Source organism: Galleria mellonella, unplaced genomic scaffold (assembly GCF_026898425.1).
Source record: "Galleria mellonella isolate WM207_F2 unplaced genomic scaffold, CSIRO_AGI_GalMel_v1 utg40, whole genome shotgun sequence".
Taxonomy (NCBI): Eukaryota; Metazoa; Arthropoda; class Insecta; order Lepidoptera; family Pyralidae; genus Galleria; species Galleria mellonella.
In genome coordinates this window covers 5,890,178-5,906,430 of record NW_026442094.1, presented here as the reverse complement: position 1 = coordinate 5,906,430, position 16,253 = coordinate 5,890,178, and the positions used below count along the sequence as shown (strand labels likewise).

Here is a 16,253-nt window from a genome sequence, read left to right as displayed (position 1 = left end):
ATAGAATGGGCCACCCTTTCCTTTCCGGTAGGTTTCATAAGAGGTGACTAAGGGAACTTATGATTGAAGGATGGGCAATAGTGCCCCTCTTAAAACATCACCAAAGGCCTAACTGCAGTGCCAACTCGCCTGCCAAAGCGTCGTTACTACTGGTAAAATCTCCCAACTATGAGGGAGGCCTATGTCCAGCAGTGGACGAATAATGGCTGAGATGATGGTGATACATAAAACTCTAAATTCACAACCCAATACAAAAGGTACTCCTAAAACTGTTCACAATTTACCTAATTTAATTTTAAAATAGAAGAAAGCTGTATTACACTATAGACATTTGTTGATCACTAAATAGATCTTGTAATACAGTTTTCTTAATAGGCACTTACTATTCTATTTTTTTTATACCACTGAGGTGGCAAACAAGCATACGGCCCACCTGATGGTAAGTTACCGTAGGCTATGAACACCTGCAATGCCAGGAGTATTACGCGCACGTTGCACGACGTTTAGAAATGAATATTTTTTAATACTTCACTATAATAGTAGTGCCTATTAATTTATCCATGCGAAAGGCAAAAGAATTAACCCAAACAGCCTGATTTACAATAGTCTTAATTTCATTATGACTTGTATCCATATTTTTAAAATATAATATGCCAGTACTTTTGTCATTTTTATAGATAGACTTAGTATAATGTACTATTTTTATAGATAGGTAAGTGACCTAGAAAGGAGATGCTTGGTAGTACACATTCCCTTTCTATTCAATTTATCTACATTCTTAATTCATGGTAGGACAAACCTTAATCTAAGGTCATTTTGATCATCAACTTGTGAAAAATAAAGTAAATCGAGATAGGCGTATTCGTATACGTCAAAATTTTACTTCGACCAAAATGGTGATAAAGCATATTTGTTTATTTACCTAAAAACACAATAAAAGATGGATTTACATGTATCTTATAAAGCTGGCCACCAATTCTTTATTTGCACACAATTTAATCACATATATGCGCCATAATAAGTATATTTTTTTTATAAATCATATAGGGTACCTATATCAAATTCAATCCTATGTAGACACATTATCTATAGTTAATTTAAAAATAAGTAAGTGACTTACATAAAGTGATTTGGTAATGGACGGAGGAGGGCGACAATCGCGCTTGCTAGGTCGACTGCTCGGCAAACTGCGCGGCGAACATCGGTACTCTGCACTCGATAAAAATATCTCGTTTACATCCGCTGGGTAAGTGAAATGTAGTAAAGTTTTGTTTAGTTTTTTAATACAATAACGCCCATTAGTTGCTCTTCAAATTATGTAGAATATTTTATTAGAAAGTACGTGTCATAGTTACTCAACCTTATTTTAGCCACCGACCATATTGCCAAAATTTTTGTTTCTAAGAGTCCCTTCTGGTGAGTCCTGTTGGGACACTTGATATGACACGACGAACTTATGAACATTATAATATAAGGTAAGATAGAAGGAAGGAGGGGAAGAGGGAGACCGAGGCATAGTTACAGCAGGCAGATCAAGGAAGGAGTTGTTGTCGTGTCGTATCAAGAAGTGAAGAGACTCGCTGAAAATCGTAGTGAGTGGCAAGAGCGTAGCTCTTAAATAGGATAGATAGAAGAGTCCCTCATCTTATTATTATTGACTCACTGTTTTAGATATATTTATTAATCTGCCCACGCCCCCTTTGCACCATGTCAATGATAAATGATCTTATCTCTCGCCCCATAATCTTTGGGTATTCTACTGCCTCACTAAAAGTCACAAACATCCACAAGAACCAATGAATTAAACAATGAATATCGAGCTTAGGATCTAGAACACTTAGATCCAAATCAATTTAGAAGAGCTTGTTTCCTAAACTGGCTCGACTGAGAATCGAACTTGGAACTTTGTTTACGTAAAATAACGCACATACTACTGCGCGATAGAGATTAAAATCGTCAAGAAGTTACCTTGTATTAAATGAAATATGATGATTTATTTATTTATTTATTTATTTATTAAAGGCACACACAACAGGCTACAATCAATAACATGATAGACATTATACAAAGACAATAGACCGAACCAGATTGAGACCCAGACTCGTGTATGCACAGCATGGCCAAAGCAGTCGGTATACAATGTCAAATTACAAAGCTATACAATGAAAGCACATGAAATTGGCAAAAAACAGCGAAGCACATGCAAACGATAAAAACACATAAAGAATAAGGACATGTCAAAGAGACCCGATGGCCGATTGCAAAATGCTTTTAAAGTTGTTTAGACGTGAGTTGAAGATATCAATTTGAGGACACTTAGTTGAAAATTCATTAAAAGTACGACACATACGGATAAGCGGGTTATAATACGATGTATTGTTCTTATAAACGCAGAGTGCAAATGTTTTAGAACTCCGTGTTACAGTTTTTATATTGAAGGTCAAAGCAGAGAGTAGAGAAGCCGAGTGAATATGGTAATGAACTATTTTGTGTAAAGTAAGTAAGTCGATCTGTTTTCGTCTTGTAGATAAGAGAGTCACATTAAATTTTTCTAGTCTTTTTTCATAACTTGATAGAACCCGCCCATAACCATTACGATAACTTAGAATTTTTAAGAATTTTCGCTGAACAGATTCAATTCTATCGGAATGACATTTATAGCAAGGTGACCATATAACAGAACCGTATTCAAGAATACTTCGTACCAGAGCATTAAACAAAAGAATAAGGCTATGGGGATTCTTAAAATCAACCGTGACCCTAGCAATAAAACCAAGAAGTTTAGATGACTTCGTAATTAATGTACTATAATGCTCTTTAAATGATAACTTTTCATCAAACTCTATGCCAAGATCTCTGACCACCATCCTCCTAGTAATAAACTGACCGTCAAGATCGTAATTGTAAACTAGTTTGTTCTTTTTATTTGTAAATGAGATCACGAAACATTTTGATACATTGAGATACATGTAGTTCTCTCTACACCATTTCTGTATAACGTATAAGTCGGTTTGCAAAAATTGACAGTCAGTAATATCTTTAACGGCATAGAAGATCTTGAGATCATCCGCATATAGAGCCCGGGGGCATTTCAGTTTATCTACAAGATCATTTATAAAAATAATAAAAAATAAAGGGCCAAGATGTGATCCTTGGGGCACACCGGATAACACAGAAATGGGTGAAGAAGATACTCCCTTAATAGTAACCAATTGACTCCTATTACTTAAATATGATTGGATCCATCTGAGAAGGCTTCCATGAATACCGTAGCCGGCAAGCTTGCGGACCAATAGATCGTGATTCACTTTATCAAAGGCTTTTTTGAAGTCTGTATAAATAGCATCAACTTGACCTGATTGACCGAACTCTCTACATAAGTAATTTTTATATTCAAGAAGATTTGTAACAGTCGATTTGTTTTTGACAAAACCATGTTGATCTTCTGAAAGCATAGATTTAACGTGATGGTATAAATAATCATAAACAAGAGACTCAAAGACCTTGGGTATACATGAGAGCATGCTAATGGGCCTATAGTTTTCACAGTCCTTTGGATCTCCAGATTTATGTACAGGAATGACATGAGCAAGTTTCCAGGCTGATGGAAAAGTGCCACTGTTTAAGGATTTATTAAACAAGATTGCTAAAGGCACGCAAAGTTCTTCAGCAAAGCGTTTTACAAAAATAGTGGGAATACCATCTGGACCTGCCCCTTATTGGAATTAAGTTGTTTTAATTTTTTTAATACTTCATCTGGTGATATTTTAATTTGGGAGATGAGATTATTATCTCGATACTGAGTTTGGAAACTCGTAATATCTCCTACTACGGCATTCCTTTCAAAAACTGAGCTAAAATAATTTGAGAAAAGCTCGCAGATATCCTTCGTACTTGTAGCAGTAGCATTCCCCAAATACATGTTCTGAGGAATGCCACAGGAACGCTTTTTATTGTTAACAAATTTCCAAAAATACGTCTTCCTTAAGCGATGATTCAATTGAAGATATATACGATGTATAATTAGACTTTATTAGCACTTTACATCTTTTACGTAAGAGTGTGAACGTGTCATAATCACGAGGATTACAATATTTTTTAAAGCGTCTGTGAAATTTATCCTTTTCTTTAAGACATTTGACTAAAGCAGGTGAATACCATGAGGGATAATCGCTACCCATAGCTTTTATTAAAGGAGTATGTTTAGATATCAATTCAAGTAGCGTATTTTGAAAAGATGATACCGCAATGTCCACATCAATGGGCGATAAAATCTTACTCCATTCTATTCGCAATAGATCACAACACAATGCCTTATAATCACACTTATGAAAATTAAACCTTTCATGGCGTCTACTTTTTATATATTTGGGTATCTTTAGATTCCTTAGTACTATTTTAAGTGGAGGGTGATGAACATCTATGCGTGACAATGGTTCAGCAGCTGATGATACTACTATGGAGACCGTCGAAAGAACCAAGTCAAGCAAACGATTGTTTTGATTGGAAATCCCGTTAAACTGCCGCAAGCCACACAATGCCATAACATCAGACAAGTAACAAGATTTGAGGTCCGAAAGGATGCCAGGCTTAAGCGAGCCATCCAAATCGGGCGACCATGCAATATTTGGAGTATTAAAATCACCAATAATTAGAAATCCATCCTCCCTGCCAAGACCATTCAATACAACCTTCTCTAAGTTCTCGTAAAAACACCTGACATCACTACTATGAAGATCTGGTGGTAAATAACATATACATACATTTAGAATAAATACATTATCTTTAGAGTAAATAGATAACCAAATGTCCTCATACTTGCTCTCCCATGAAGCGCGCCTTACAACATTATATTGATTTTTTACAGCCACAGCCACGCCACCTCCGTCAACTTTGCTAGAACAGGAGGACTGTCTGTCCCTTCTAAATATGTTATATCTCGAGTCAAACAATTCAGAATCAAATACAGAAGAATTTAAATTAGTTTCTGTAAAACATATAAAATCATAACCACAATTTAAAACATTTAAGTAAATATCACTAGTTTTAGATCTCAAACGGTTAACATTTTGATAGTATATTTCCATCTGTTTATAGTAATAGAAGTACACAAATATAAAACTACACTATATTAACTTATTTAGGGATAAGGTGTCCTTTATGTATATCGCAGGAGATGTGTCGTTCTTTCTGGTATAAATTCGACCGTACTTTATCCACACGTATTTATAATCCCGTTCCTTGGCAGCTTTTCTCGTTGCAGCATGAAGTTCTTTTGTCTCAGGAGACAAATGTTCACACACATAAATGACAGATTTGTCACCGGTAAAATCAAGGTGAGACGAATTAAGTGTAGCGGATTTGTTTTCCTTATTGAACCTCTTAAAAGCAGACAGAATACAGTCACGGTGGCGTTCGGATGGGAGCGTTACCAATATATTTCTAGGGCGATTGTTTGAAGGATTCAACTTAGCAATTCTTCTGATAGAATGCACTTCAGAATCACTAATAGATATTTTAATAATGTCGCATAACTTCTTAAATAAACTTAACAGGTTTTCATTCCTTCTTTCAGGTACCAAATGTATTTCCAGATTGCGGCTTCTTGATGATCTTTCCAATGATACTATACGATTATTTAAGCTAGTCAGACAAGATTCTACTTTAGTTTTTTCAGCCTCCAAACCAACAATTCTATTTTCAGCCCCACTAATTTGGTCCTTTAAATCGCTTTGTTGTTTAGTTAAAAAATCCGTAGTTTCAGTAAGTTCCAATTTTAGTTTTAAAACAGCTGAGTGAATATCCTCTTTTAAGGCAGATCTCATGGAATTCAATTTAATGTCTAGTAGGTTACTAAATTGCTCGTATGTTATAGTACCCGATGTGGAAGTTAAACTCTGGGGTTGATCTTTACTCTGAAGCGATATATCTACATCACCAGACACCATGGATGTATTGTGCGGTAAATCATCGCATGACATATCAGTTATATTGGTTTTCGTTAGATCAAATTGTTGACGGACTGGGGTACTATCATTTCTCCGACGCGTGATTTGTGCACAATTATGACATTTCCATGATCGCTTTAATTCAAAAAGATTATCTTTATAGAACTTAGTTTGCATATTCAGGCATTTATAGTGATAAATACTCTTGCAGGCATAGCATCTTAGATAGTCGTCACTACATGCTTGATTGTTACAAGCGAGACAGATCATAGTTGGTGATATAAATCGATATATTTAAACTGCGTTCTTAATGCAATATATCTCGGTTATAATTCAAATAATAAGGGTACTCAGCTTGAGTCGTCGAGAAGTCTGAGCAACGATGTACAACGATGACTCATAGATGCGAGCCGGCTGCGGGTTGTCGTAGGTCAGGAACAAAAATTTAAATAGTCGTTAACTTTCACTTTTTGAAATTTATTTTACAATTACTTCTAAATATCAACATTAATTTAAGTTTGTTAATTATACTATTGTAATATTTTTTAAAGCTTATCGATACATATAACTTACGAAAGGAAAATGCTAAAAAACACTGATTAAAAACTCAAATAATACGGAACTAAGAAACACAGCTGTTGCCTTGTCGAACGGAATTCTTATTACTGAAATTATGATTATCTTATTATGATTGTTAGTCTGTGACAAAATAATAGAGAATTAAATAAACGATTACTTAATTGATTCGATAATACGGACATAAGACGGTATCTGCTCATATTCAATATCAGTGCAAATAAAAAATCGATTAATTGACTGGATTTTCGAATTGTTACTAATTTAAAAAATAAAATTTAGTTACCTTTTCAATAAATTCTATTGATACAAACTAAATAGAATGGTAACCCTGTCTGAATTGTTTACTCTAGCGGGATACTACTGACGGATGATTTTACGAAAACGAACTCAGGTAAATTTATATTTATGGACTAGTCAAGTACTCGTATGATAATTTTGCCCACAGAATTAGTGAAAGCACCGGATGTGGTAGCACAATAAATGTGGATGAAATGATGGAAGCGGGGACTACGTGCGCGTCCAACGGACCTATTGAAAATGACCAATTCACTGCTAATATTGATTTAAGGTTACATTAACAATACAGTACCTAATATTCGCCTTGTGGTCCCGGCATAATAGAATGGGCTACTCCTTCCTTTCCCGTGGCTGTCTTAAGAAGTGATAAAGGGAATTAAATAGTCGAGAGGACAGCAGCGTCCCTCTTAAAACATCACCAAAGCCTAACTACAGTTGCCAATTCACCTGCCAAGCGTGGCAACTATTTGCAATACCCTGCATGAGGGAGACCTATGTTTTGCAGTGAACAGTTAATGGCTGTCATCATCATCATCAATATCTAATATCCTAATATTAATTTAAGGTTACATTAACACTACAGTAATATCTAATTTTTCCCCCAACTATAGTACTTTGCTTAAATAAAAAATATTTCTAAAGTAACTCTGTTGCGTCTGAGCTCGAATCCCTTAAACATTCAATACATCTTAACATTCTTCTAAAGGTACAGCGGGCAGTATTTAACTCCGGAGCAGTTGCCAGAGTTTTGCAATCAGCTACATCACCTCGTGGAGGTGATAAGAAATATACAGTCTTACGCCAAGATCACAGGCGAATATCCGAGGTTGTTATTCGTTAATTCTAATTAAATAATCAGTGATATAAACTTTCACAAAATAACAGCTAATTCAGTAAAATATTGCTATTTGTTTTAAACCGATTTCAAAAAGATGGAGATGCTCAATTGGGTTGTATTTTTCTTTTGTTTGTTACCTCATAACTCCGTCAGTTGTGAACTGATTTGGTATTTTTTTTATAAAACTTAGAATGGCAAACAAGGAATGAAGAATGGCAATCATCTGTGCCATTACTAACAATAAATTGGTTATGTATAATGTTGCATTGCATACTCGCCTTTTTTTTTTATTGGATGAAAATGGTATGGTAACCCCGTCTGCGCTAACGGGATACGCTGGCGGAGCACCAGTGATCGATGAGGATGAAAACAGGCCAGTTAGCCCATCATGATGAATTCATATGGAATTAATCATGATAGTTTCCAGGGGGAACCGCGAGGAGGTTGACCTGGTTGGGTACATTGCTAGCAATGGGATTCTTAGTTTCCATTACTAACAATCCCTTTCTCCCCTGCATACTCGCGTTAGGTCTTTATAAGTGATTTTTCTATCGTATTATTGTAAGACATCTTGTTTGTCCGACAATAATATATATATTTATTATTAATGTACAATAAATTGTAAAATTGTATGAATTGTCTATGCAAATCAGCGAGTTAGAGCGTCGATTAGAACAAGAAGCGCGGGAGGTGGCAGCGCTAGCGGCAGAAGCGCGCAACGCACGCGACGTCGTAACTAGAACGCGCACGCAACGGCGTGCATTGCACGTGCAGAGGAAAGAGCTCACAACACATTTGGTTGCTTTAAGGGAGACAGGTTGGTTTGAAGACATTATGGTCGGCTACAACAATTCATTGGCTAGCTATCCTTTGTCGGATATAGATCTTTTCAAAATCCCTTTACAGGAATGTGCACCAGAAGGAGACTTTGTACAAAAGTCGATTGCTTGGGTACCTCTATCCCAATCGTGTTTCAACCGTAAAGCATGTTTGCATGGCTGTGTTTCGGTTTGGAGGGTGGGATATGGCGTGAATTTTCTGGGTACGGAGGAATAATACCTGAGTTCTCAGGAATGGTAACGCATAGGGAGTATCATGGGCGAAACAGTATACTCTGTTATGTCCATGGTACTGCTCATGTTTATAGGTGACGGTTACCACTTTCCACCAGGTGGGCCGTCAGCTTGTTTGCCATTCTAAGTTGTATAAAAAAAATCGATGGTTTCTTAATATCACATTTCAAATTATCACTTCACCTATTTAAACGGGGATTACACTACGTGTGCTTATACAAGTCCAGTTTCAAAGATTAAATAATACCCATACATAAGGAAAGGATTGCTAATAATGTGGACTACCGCTCCCGTTTTTAGTAACATGCATTGTCATGTCGACCTCCATGTGAGAGATGTCTGACCTTCTACTGTCACATAAGTTGTAACAACTCCAGACTCTTATTGTGTAGAGGAAAATCCGTCGATTTTCTCAATAAATAATCATTATCAACTTAACCATCAGAGATCCGCGAACTAGAGAACACTGTACGCATGTCTGACCGCAAACTGTTCAAGAGCTGGGAAGCGCTCAAAGATTCTTCTGATCCGATGGCGTTTGAGCCGCTGTTGGATGAAATCAGGGTATGTTCTTTATACTTAAAATGTTTAAGTTTGTCCTTGCGATTAGATATAACGATTAACAAGGCTGAGAAGTAGCCTACGTCTTTCTTCATTCTATCATCATGATTTAGCTGAGCCCTAAGATCTCGTCAAATATACAAGTACAAGTAACATATTAATGATTGTTTCCAAGTGAGGGAAGCGGGGTTCGAGGGGTTGACCCTTTAATAAAGCACATATGTACTCTTAAACATATCTTTATTTTTAGTTGAAAGGTTGCTTGGCCTTTCCCTTAAATATACCTATGCTTATCATTGATTTTTCTAACAGAATAAACAAGCAGCGCTAGAATGTCTGGTAAGATTGATAGAGGGACGACGGTCGAGGATCCCTCGAGTTCCACTGCGCCCTCCGCCATTGCCACCGCCTTTACCCCAGGAGGAAATTGAAGGTCTATTGAGGTTCCATACTAGATTAGTCGACACAAAAAATACTGCGCGTCTGACTAACAGGCCATTATGACCTGAAAATCTTTAACACAGTATTTAGTAATGTATACCTAAACAAAACTATGCAATAGAAGCAAGCTGTTTGGTGCCAGAACAAATTAATGGAACACAGATGACCATGCAAAGATTTTTGTAGACTTGTACCGACTGTTATTGGTAGGTAATAATTAGGAGAAAATACAGAGCGGGGACATTTTGGGAAGGTTCCTTCCGAAATCATATTCAGTGCAAGGCCGTAGCTAGACCCAAGTTTAGTGTAGGGCAAAGGAACATTTTGGTAGGGCAGAAGCCATATTTTGCTTGGCGCCTTTCATTTTAAGGTAGGGCATTGCCCCTCAATGCCTTCCCCCTCCCCTGGCTACGGACATGAGTGCCAACAATCACATTAATAACCTGGGCCTCAAAGCTAGGATATCCTATATTATTAGAAACCAGATATCTGTAAGCATAACATACAGATCCAAGCCAATTTAAAAAGTTCTTTTATTCCTCATTAACACAAAGCGACATATGCACTACTGCGCTGCAGAGGTCATTAAATTTGTTTACCTTCTGCTATAAATAGACGTAACTGTATTCTTGAGTCAAAGTAATATTATTCTTTTTAGTAGGTAGATGCGCAAAACAATTATTTTATAGTGGCAACACATCGACTCCTTTGGTGTTACTAGTGTCCATACGTTACTTTGTTTCAAATTGTCTCTACATCCCAAAAAAAATTACAGATGCGTGTAATTTCATTGAGATATTTCGGTAGGTAGTTTTAACCTTTAGGTTCCAGAAGGTTCTATGCTCAATGCTCTATGTATGTAGTCAACAGTTTTGCTATAGAATCGTGTGCTGGACGCAAACGACATGAAAGCAGGCGCTCCAACTGCAAGCGCAGGCGCAAGGAAGCGAGATCGGTACCGCTGTCAAACGAACCGAGTCGACATAGTCCTCTGCCACAGGTCAGATTCAATCATACATTACTTGTACATGTTTACTATAGTTTTGATACTTAGAATGTCAAACAAGCTAACTCGGGAGATGATACCCCTCATGCACCATAATCCATGCCTTGCCATCATCATATTAGCCGTTATTATTCACTGCTGGACATATGCCTTCTCTATAGATTGTCATAAGGCATGGTTCTGAGCCATCTGCATCCACTGACTGACTGCAATGCATTTGAGATTGTCACTCCTTCTAGTGGGGGGGGGGGGGGAATGTCATCCTACACTGCGTTTCCCGTACGGAGTCTCCACTTAAGAAACTTCCTTTCCCATCGGTTGTCGGTTTTTTGAGCTATTTGACTAGTGTTATCTGCGGATATTCTCATTTCGGATTCATGATCATGCAAAGAAACTCCGAACATAGGGGGGAAAGGGATTTTTAGTAATGGGGTCAAATATCCCCATTATGAGCAATATACCCTGTCAGGTCGACCTCTACGTGATTCCCCCTGGAAGCCGTAGTTAATTCTAGTTGAATTTATCGCGATGGATTAAATGACCTGCTTTCATCCTCATCTATCATCTCTCACTGGTGCCGCGCCAGCGTATACCCACAGCGCAGGCGGGGTTACTATACCATTATCACCCATTAAAAAAAAACTTCGAACATAGCCCTCTCTGTAGCTCGCTGAATGACTTGAAGTTTTTAGCATACGTAAGCTTGGAGCATACGGGCAACCGTGTAGAATTGTGTTTCGATTCCGTAGGTCTACTATTAATAAGTACTATCATATAGTAAATTAACAAGGCTACTTAAATGGATCTTGTAATTTCACTGCTTTAGTTTGAAGGGTGGAGATATACCTCGCCCTTCAAACTAAAACATTCATGTAGGCATCGTTGCTTCCTTTTATTTAATACTGAGTGCTTTCCAACTTAGTGTTTTTAACTTGGTAATCCTTAAATCCGTTGGCGAATAACTTACCATCCAATTAAACTAGGAAAAATTGGATACAATATAAACATTCTGCTCTTTCTAGGTGACATTGTATATACAGGGCTCGGAGTGCACCTCACGATATCGCGTTGGCAGCGCAGGTGCAGTAGCGATCACACCACTAGATCTGCCTTCAAGAGCCAGCGTCAGAGATATACTGTTCTTTACTGCACAATAACTTTCAAATTGATAAGTAAACTGGTCGAAGTTAGAGTTGTGTTTTCTTTGATTTTTTTATGGAATAAGGTTTAATGGATGATAATGAAATGGTAAATCTACCTGCGCTATTGGTATACACTCGCGGGGCACCAGTGAGGTGAAGATAAAAACAGATGAGTTGTCCCATCACATTGTGACGAATTTACTAAGAATTAACCACGATGGTTTCCACAGAAAACCGTATGGAGGTCGACCTGACGGGATATATTACTAGCAAAGGGACTGTTAGACCCTATAACTAACAATCACTTCTCTCACATTAGGTAGTTTTTGTAATGGATGATAATGGAACGGTAACCCTGCCTGCGTTAACGGTACACACTGGCAGTGAGGGGTGATAGGTGCGGATGAAAAGGCAGGTTATTTAACCCATTGTGTGAATACATCTGGAATTCAGTACAATGATTTCCAGGGGGAACCGCAAGGAGGTTGACCTGATTGGGTATTACTAGTAATGGGATTGATAATCCTCATTACCAACAATCCCTTTTTCCCCTCACAGCAGGTAGGATTAATATTTCTGTTGCGTTATTCAAAATTTACTGTGTTCACATATTGTGGATTATCATAACATTAACTGTCATACTTGGCAAACGGTGTAAATCGTACCTTGATTTTCGATTTTTCCATCTTTTGCACTAGTCAAACTAGTTTTCTCTTAGACGAAATTTCTCAAAATCGAATACAACAGAGTGGTGACACGTTGCATTTTCCGTCCCAGCACCATCACTACACGAAGAATAACATAGCTACACAATAACTATTCGATTACTTTTCTTATACTTTATTTTACAAATAATAACGTCGACTTGCCTAGTACCTACAATTATTTCTCCTATTTTTATTGTTACACAATTAAAAGTCCTATTTTTGATTTACATCACATTATTTGTAAGCTAGGCTGTCTTTTCTTCTGGCGTAGCCGGTGCACCCGTACTAACCACGGTCACGATGTCATCACTGGAAGATTCTTTTACCTGAAATAATAAAGAAGAAATTAGAGGGATGCTAGATTAATCTTTAATGATCAGGCCATATGCTCTCTGCGAGATGGGTCAAAAATCCCCGAAATCCGTGTGTACATGAGCAAAACTTATTTGTAGAGTTAGAAACGCTCAATACTCTCTGTCTAGTTTGTAATGGATTTGGCGTGAAGATTGACAATAAAGTGTCTACTTATTAATGGATCGAAAAATACTTCGCGACCTTATATTAAATCTATTTGCGCTAAGTCTTAAAGTCAAGGCACATTTTTGGATTAGTCGTGGACAGACATTGGATATTCATAGCGTTTAAACCATTATTTAATAGTAATGTATATCGTGGTCATTATTTTTCGATCTAATTCTGTTTAGACTGTCCTAAGTATTGAGAATCTTGGAGGTGGTTTTTTACCATGAGTAATACCAACAAAATAATCATAGATACCTCTCCAGCTAACGTAGATGAAGACACTTCAACTGGAGCAAGCGATGACTGGACCGCCTCTTCTTTATTTTCTTCGTCGGGGACTGGCGCAGCATGGGTGAACTATATGGAACATGAAAATAGTCTACATACATTTTAAAAACTAGTAAGGATTTCGAGTATTGGAAATCTGAGTATATTTATTGACTTTTACTGCTAACTGTACATCTTCGCACTTGTTCAGGAGCAAACTAATCCAATCCGTATTTACAAGAATTTTAAATATCAGGTAGAGATTTCCAAAAACATTTGTACAGACACCTGCATCGTCTACATGGGTACTTTTATCTTATCTGTGTTTCTACTGTGAAGTATCTATGCTTGCGTGACTGTGTGATTTGAAAGGTGGGATATGGCAGTGAAATTACAGCGTAGAGAGACATAACACCATAATCCCCGTATTCCTTTATGTCCATGGTGCTGTTCATGTCGATAGGAGACGGTTACCACTTCTCATGAGGTAGGCCCTTGGCTTGTTTGCCATTCTAAGCATCATAAAAAGGTGGTACATTTCTGGAAGCAATACCTGCAAAGCCACGAAGGCAATCAGACCAACAATCACAATAACTTTCATCACGGCGGACGCTGGGTAACTCACAGTAAACTCCGGCACCCACGCGGTTTAATTTATAACCGCGGTGCCCGCGAAGTTACTAAAATAACTATTGTTTTTCGTTGAGTAACGAGCCATGTTTATAAAACATGACTGAACAATTAAAATCTTATCGCCTGTTTCTGATTTATGAATTGTAGGAAGTGACGTCATAGCATCTTGTGGACTGCTGAACATTATTTGTTTATTGTGATCATTTAAATTCAAATTCAAATTCAAATTCAAAAATCATTTATTCATGTAGGACATGAACATTATTTGTTTTTTTTCCCTATCCAACTGTAATCATTTATTTTTTTTTTATCGTCATTTCAGTTATTTACAGACCATTGTAGAATCTTAAGATTGGTCCATATTTTTAAGACAAAACAAAATCCTCTCCTATAGACTGCCAAAAGGTTCTTGAGCTATAGCCATCCATTAACTCCCTGCAACATATCGTTGGTTATTATCGGTCATCATTCTGTCTAGCATATTGCAGTATAAGACGAACTTTAGGTCGTCTTATACTGCGTTGACAATTTGAAAACAAAAACTTTTCTTCTCCTTCGATTGAAATTGATACTTTGAGTAATATGGTTATATATTTATTACTTTGGTATTTCTTTATTACAGATTCTGTTACTTCTGTAACTCAATGAAATTACCTACGAGCATAGTCGTTTTCAGAGCATTGATAATAATAATATCTTTATTAAAGCCTGCAATGGCCTAATTTGTAAATGGCATAATCTTGGCTTAATGTTAGTATACCTATCTTACAAAAATAAAAACACATTTTGATACATTTGGTCACTGCTATGGCACTCCGTTTGAGATCCCACAACAGTGAACAATGTAAGTGCAGTCCAGCCTGCTTGCAATCATATTCAGGATGCCTTTGGTGCTGCCCCGCATCCTACGCACCAATGATGCGCATTTTATACACATTGTGGCATAAAAGCAATCTACTGGAGCTTCTACAAACATCCCAGATGCATTATAGAATGGCACCAATCCCAACAGCATCTTGCCATCTTTGGCTGGTTGGCAACCGTAGTTAGCCTTTGGTGATGATTTAAGTTGGAGGCTGCTACCCATCCTTTGATAAGTTTCTTTTGTCGCTTCTTACGACACCCACTAGAAAGAAAAGGGTGATCCATTGGCCCCTTCTCTGCCGGGGCCACACGGTAAATACCTACCTATAAATAGTAAGTAAATAAATCAGCTACTGCTATAAAATGTTTCCAGCTCTAATTAGTACCTACTAGGCAGTGTGCTTATATTTGATTACTTTCGCTGTAAAATGCATGACGTGCTATGGAATTCTAATGTCATGCCTGATCCTCTGTGGGTATAAGAAAACAGTTTTTATAATATCTTTAATATCAGTTATTACAGACAATTATAGACTTGACGAGGCATATTGCTAGCAATAGGTAGTCCGCATTACTAACAATTACTCCCCTTCCCCCTCTATATACGTAATTTTTTATAGATGATAATGGAATGGTAACCCCGCCTGCGCTATCGGTATACGCTGACGGGGCCAGTAAAGAATGATAGGTAAGTATGAAGCAGGTCAGTTGGCCCATCGTGAATAATTTATCAAAAAATAACCACGATGGTTTTCAGGGGAAATCACGTGGAGGTCGATCTGTTAGGGTATATTGCTAGCAATGGAGTTATTAGAACTCGTTACTAACAATTCCTTTCACCCTAGATGCGCGTATTAGGTCCTATATAAGTAGTGGACGATACCAGTTTAGTTGGAATATAGTTGATTGCGGTCCAAATGTCCCAAGATGGAATCCTACTAAAAATAATAATAATGGAGTCAATTCTGAAGCGCCATTATTCTAAATCTATCTCTAAAATTAAAATTTTATATCACAGCGAAATGTTTATTCTAAAGATGAATGGACAAAAATTATAATAGATTGAAGTGAAAATTATTATAAATATTATGATGGTAATTTCGCATACTATAAAATAAATTGTTATTTAAAAGATAAATTTAGAGAAATATTGCATCAGAACTGACCCCATTTTTTTTTTTATTTTGTTATGATCATTAAAACAAAATTGTCACATGCTTTATATTTCAGAGGACACGTAAAGCCATCGTCCGGTAAGTCATGTCGGACGTCTTCGTGTATAATGAATATTAAGATTAGAATTCGTATATAATGGCTCAGAAATTCTTGACACCAGAGGGCGACACTCTCATAATAGTAATATTACTATTTGACA

General features: G+C 37.1%; 1 protein-coding gene across 3 annotated transcripts; it reads left to right on the top strand.

The window, feature by feature from the left end:
• The first annotated feature begins 41 nt into the window (after window positions 1–41).
• LOC113520273 (uncharacterized) lies at window positions 42–11,927 on the top strand. 3 transcript variants are annotated; one of them, XM_052898046.1, is made up of 8 exons: window positions 42–1,246; window positions 6,973–7,095; window positions 7,537–7,650; window positions 8,316–8,479; window positions 9,181–9,299; window positions 9,609–9,729; window positions 10,619–10,737; window positions 11,766–11,927. In XM_052898046.1, the coding sequence occupies exons 1-8, from the start codon at window positions 1,137–1,139 to the stop codon at window positions 11,898–11,900; spliced, it is 1,005 nt and encodes a 334-aa protein (XP_052754006.1). In that variant the 5' UTR covers window positions 42–1,136; the 3' UTR covers window positions 11,901–11,927. The 3 variants fall into 3 exon arrangements, with proteins under 3 accessions (XP_052754006.1, XP_052754005.1, XP_031770525.2); XM_052898045.1 differs by having other exon boundaries at window positions 7,531–7,650; XM_031914665.2 differs by lacking the exon at window positions 6,973–7,095 and having other exon boundaries at window positions 7,531–7,650.
• The last annotated feature ends 4,326 nt before the right edge of the window (window positions 11,928–16,253 follow it).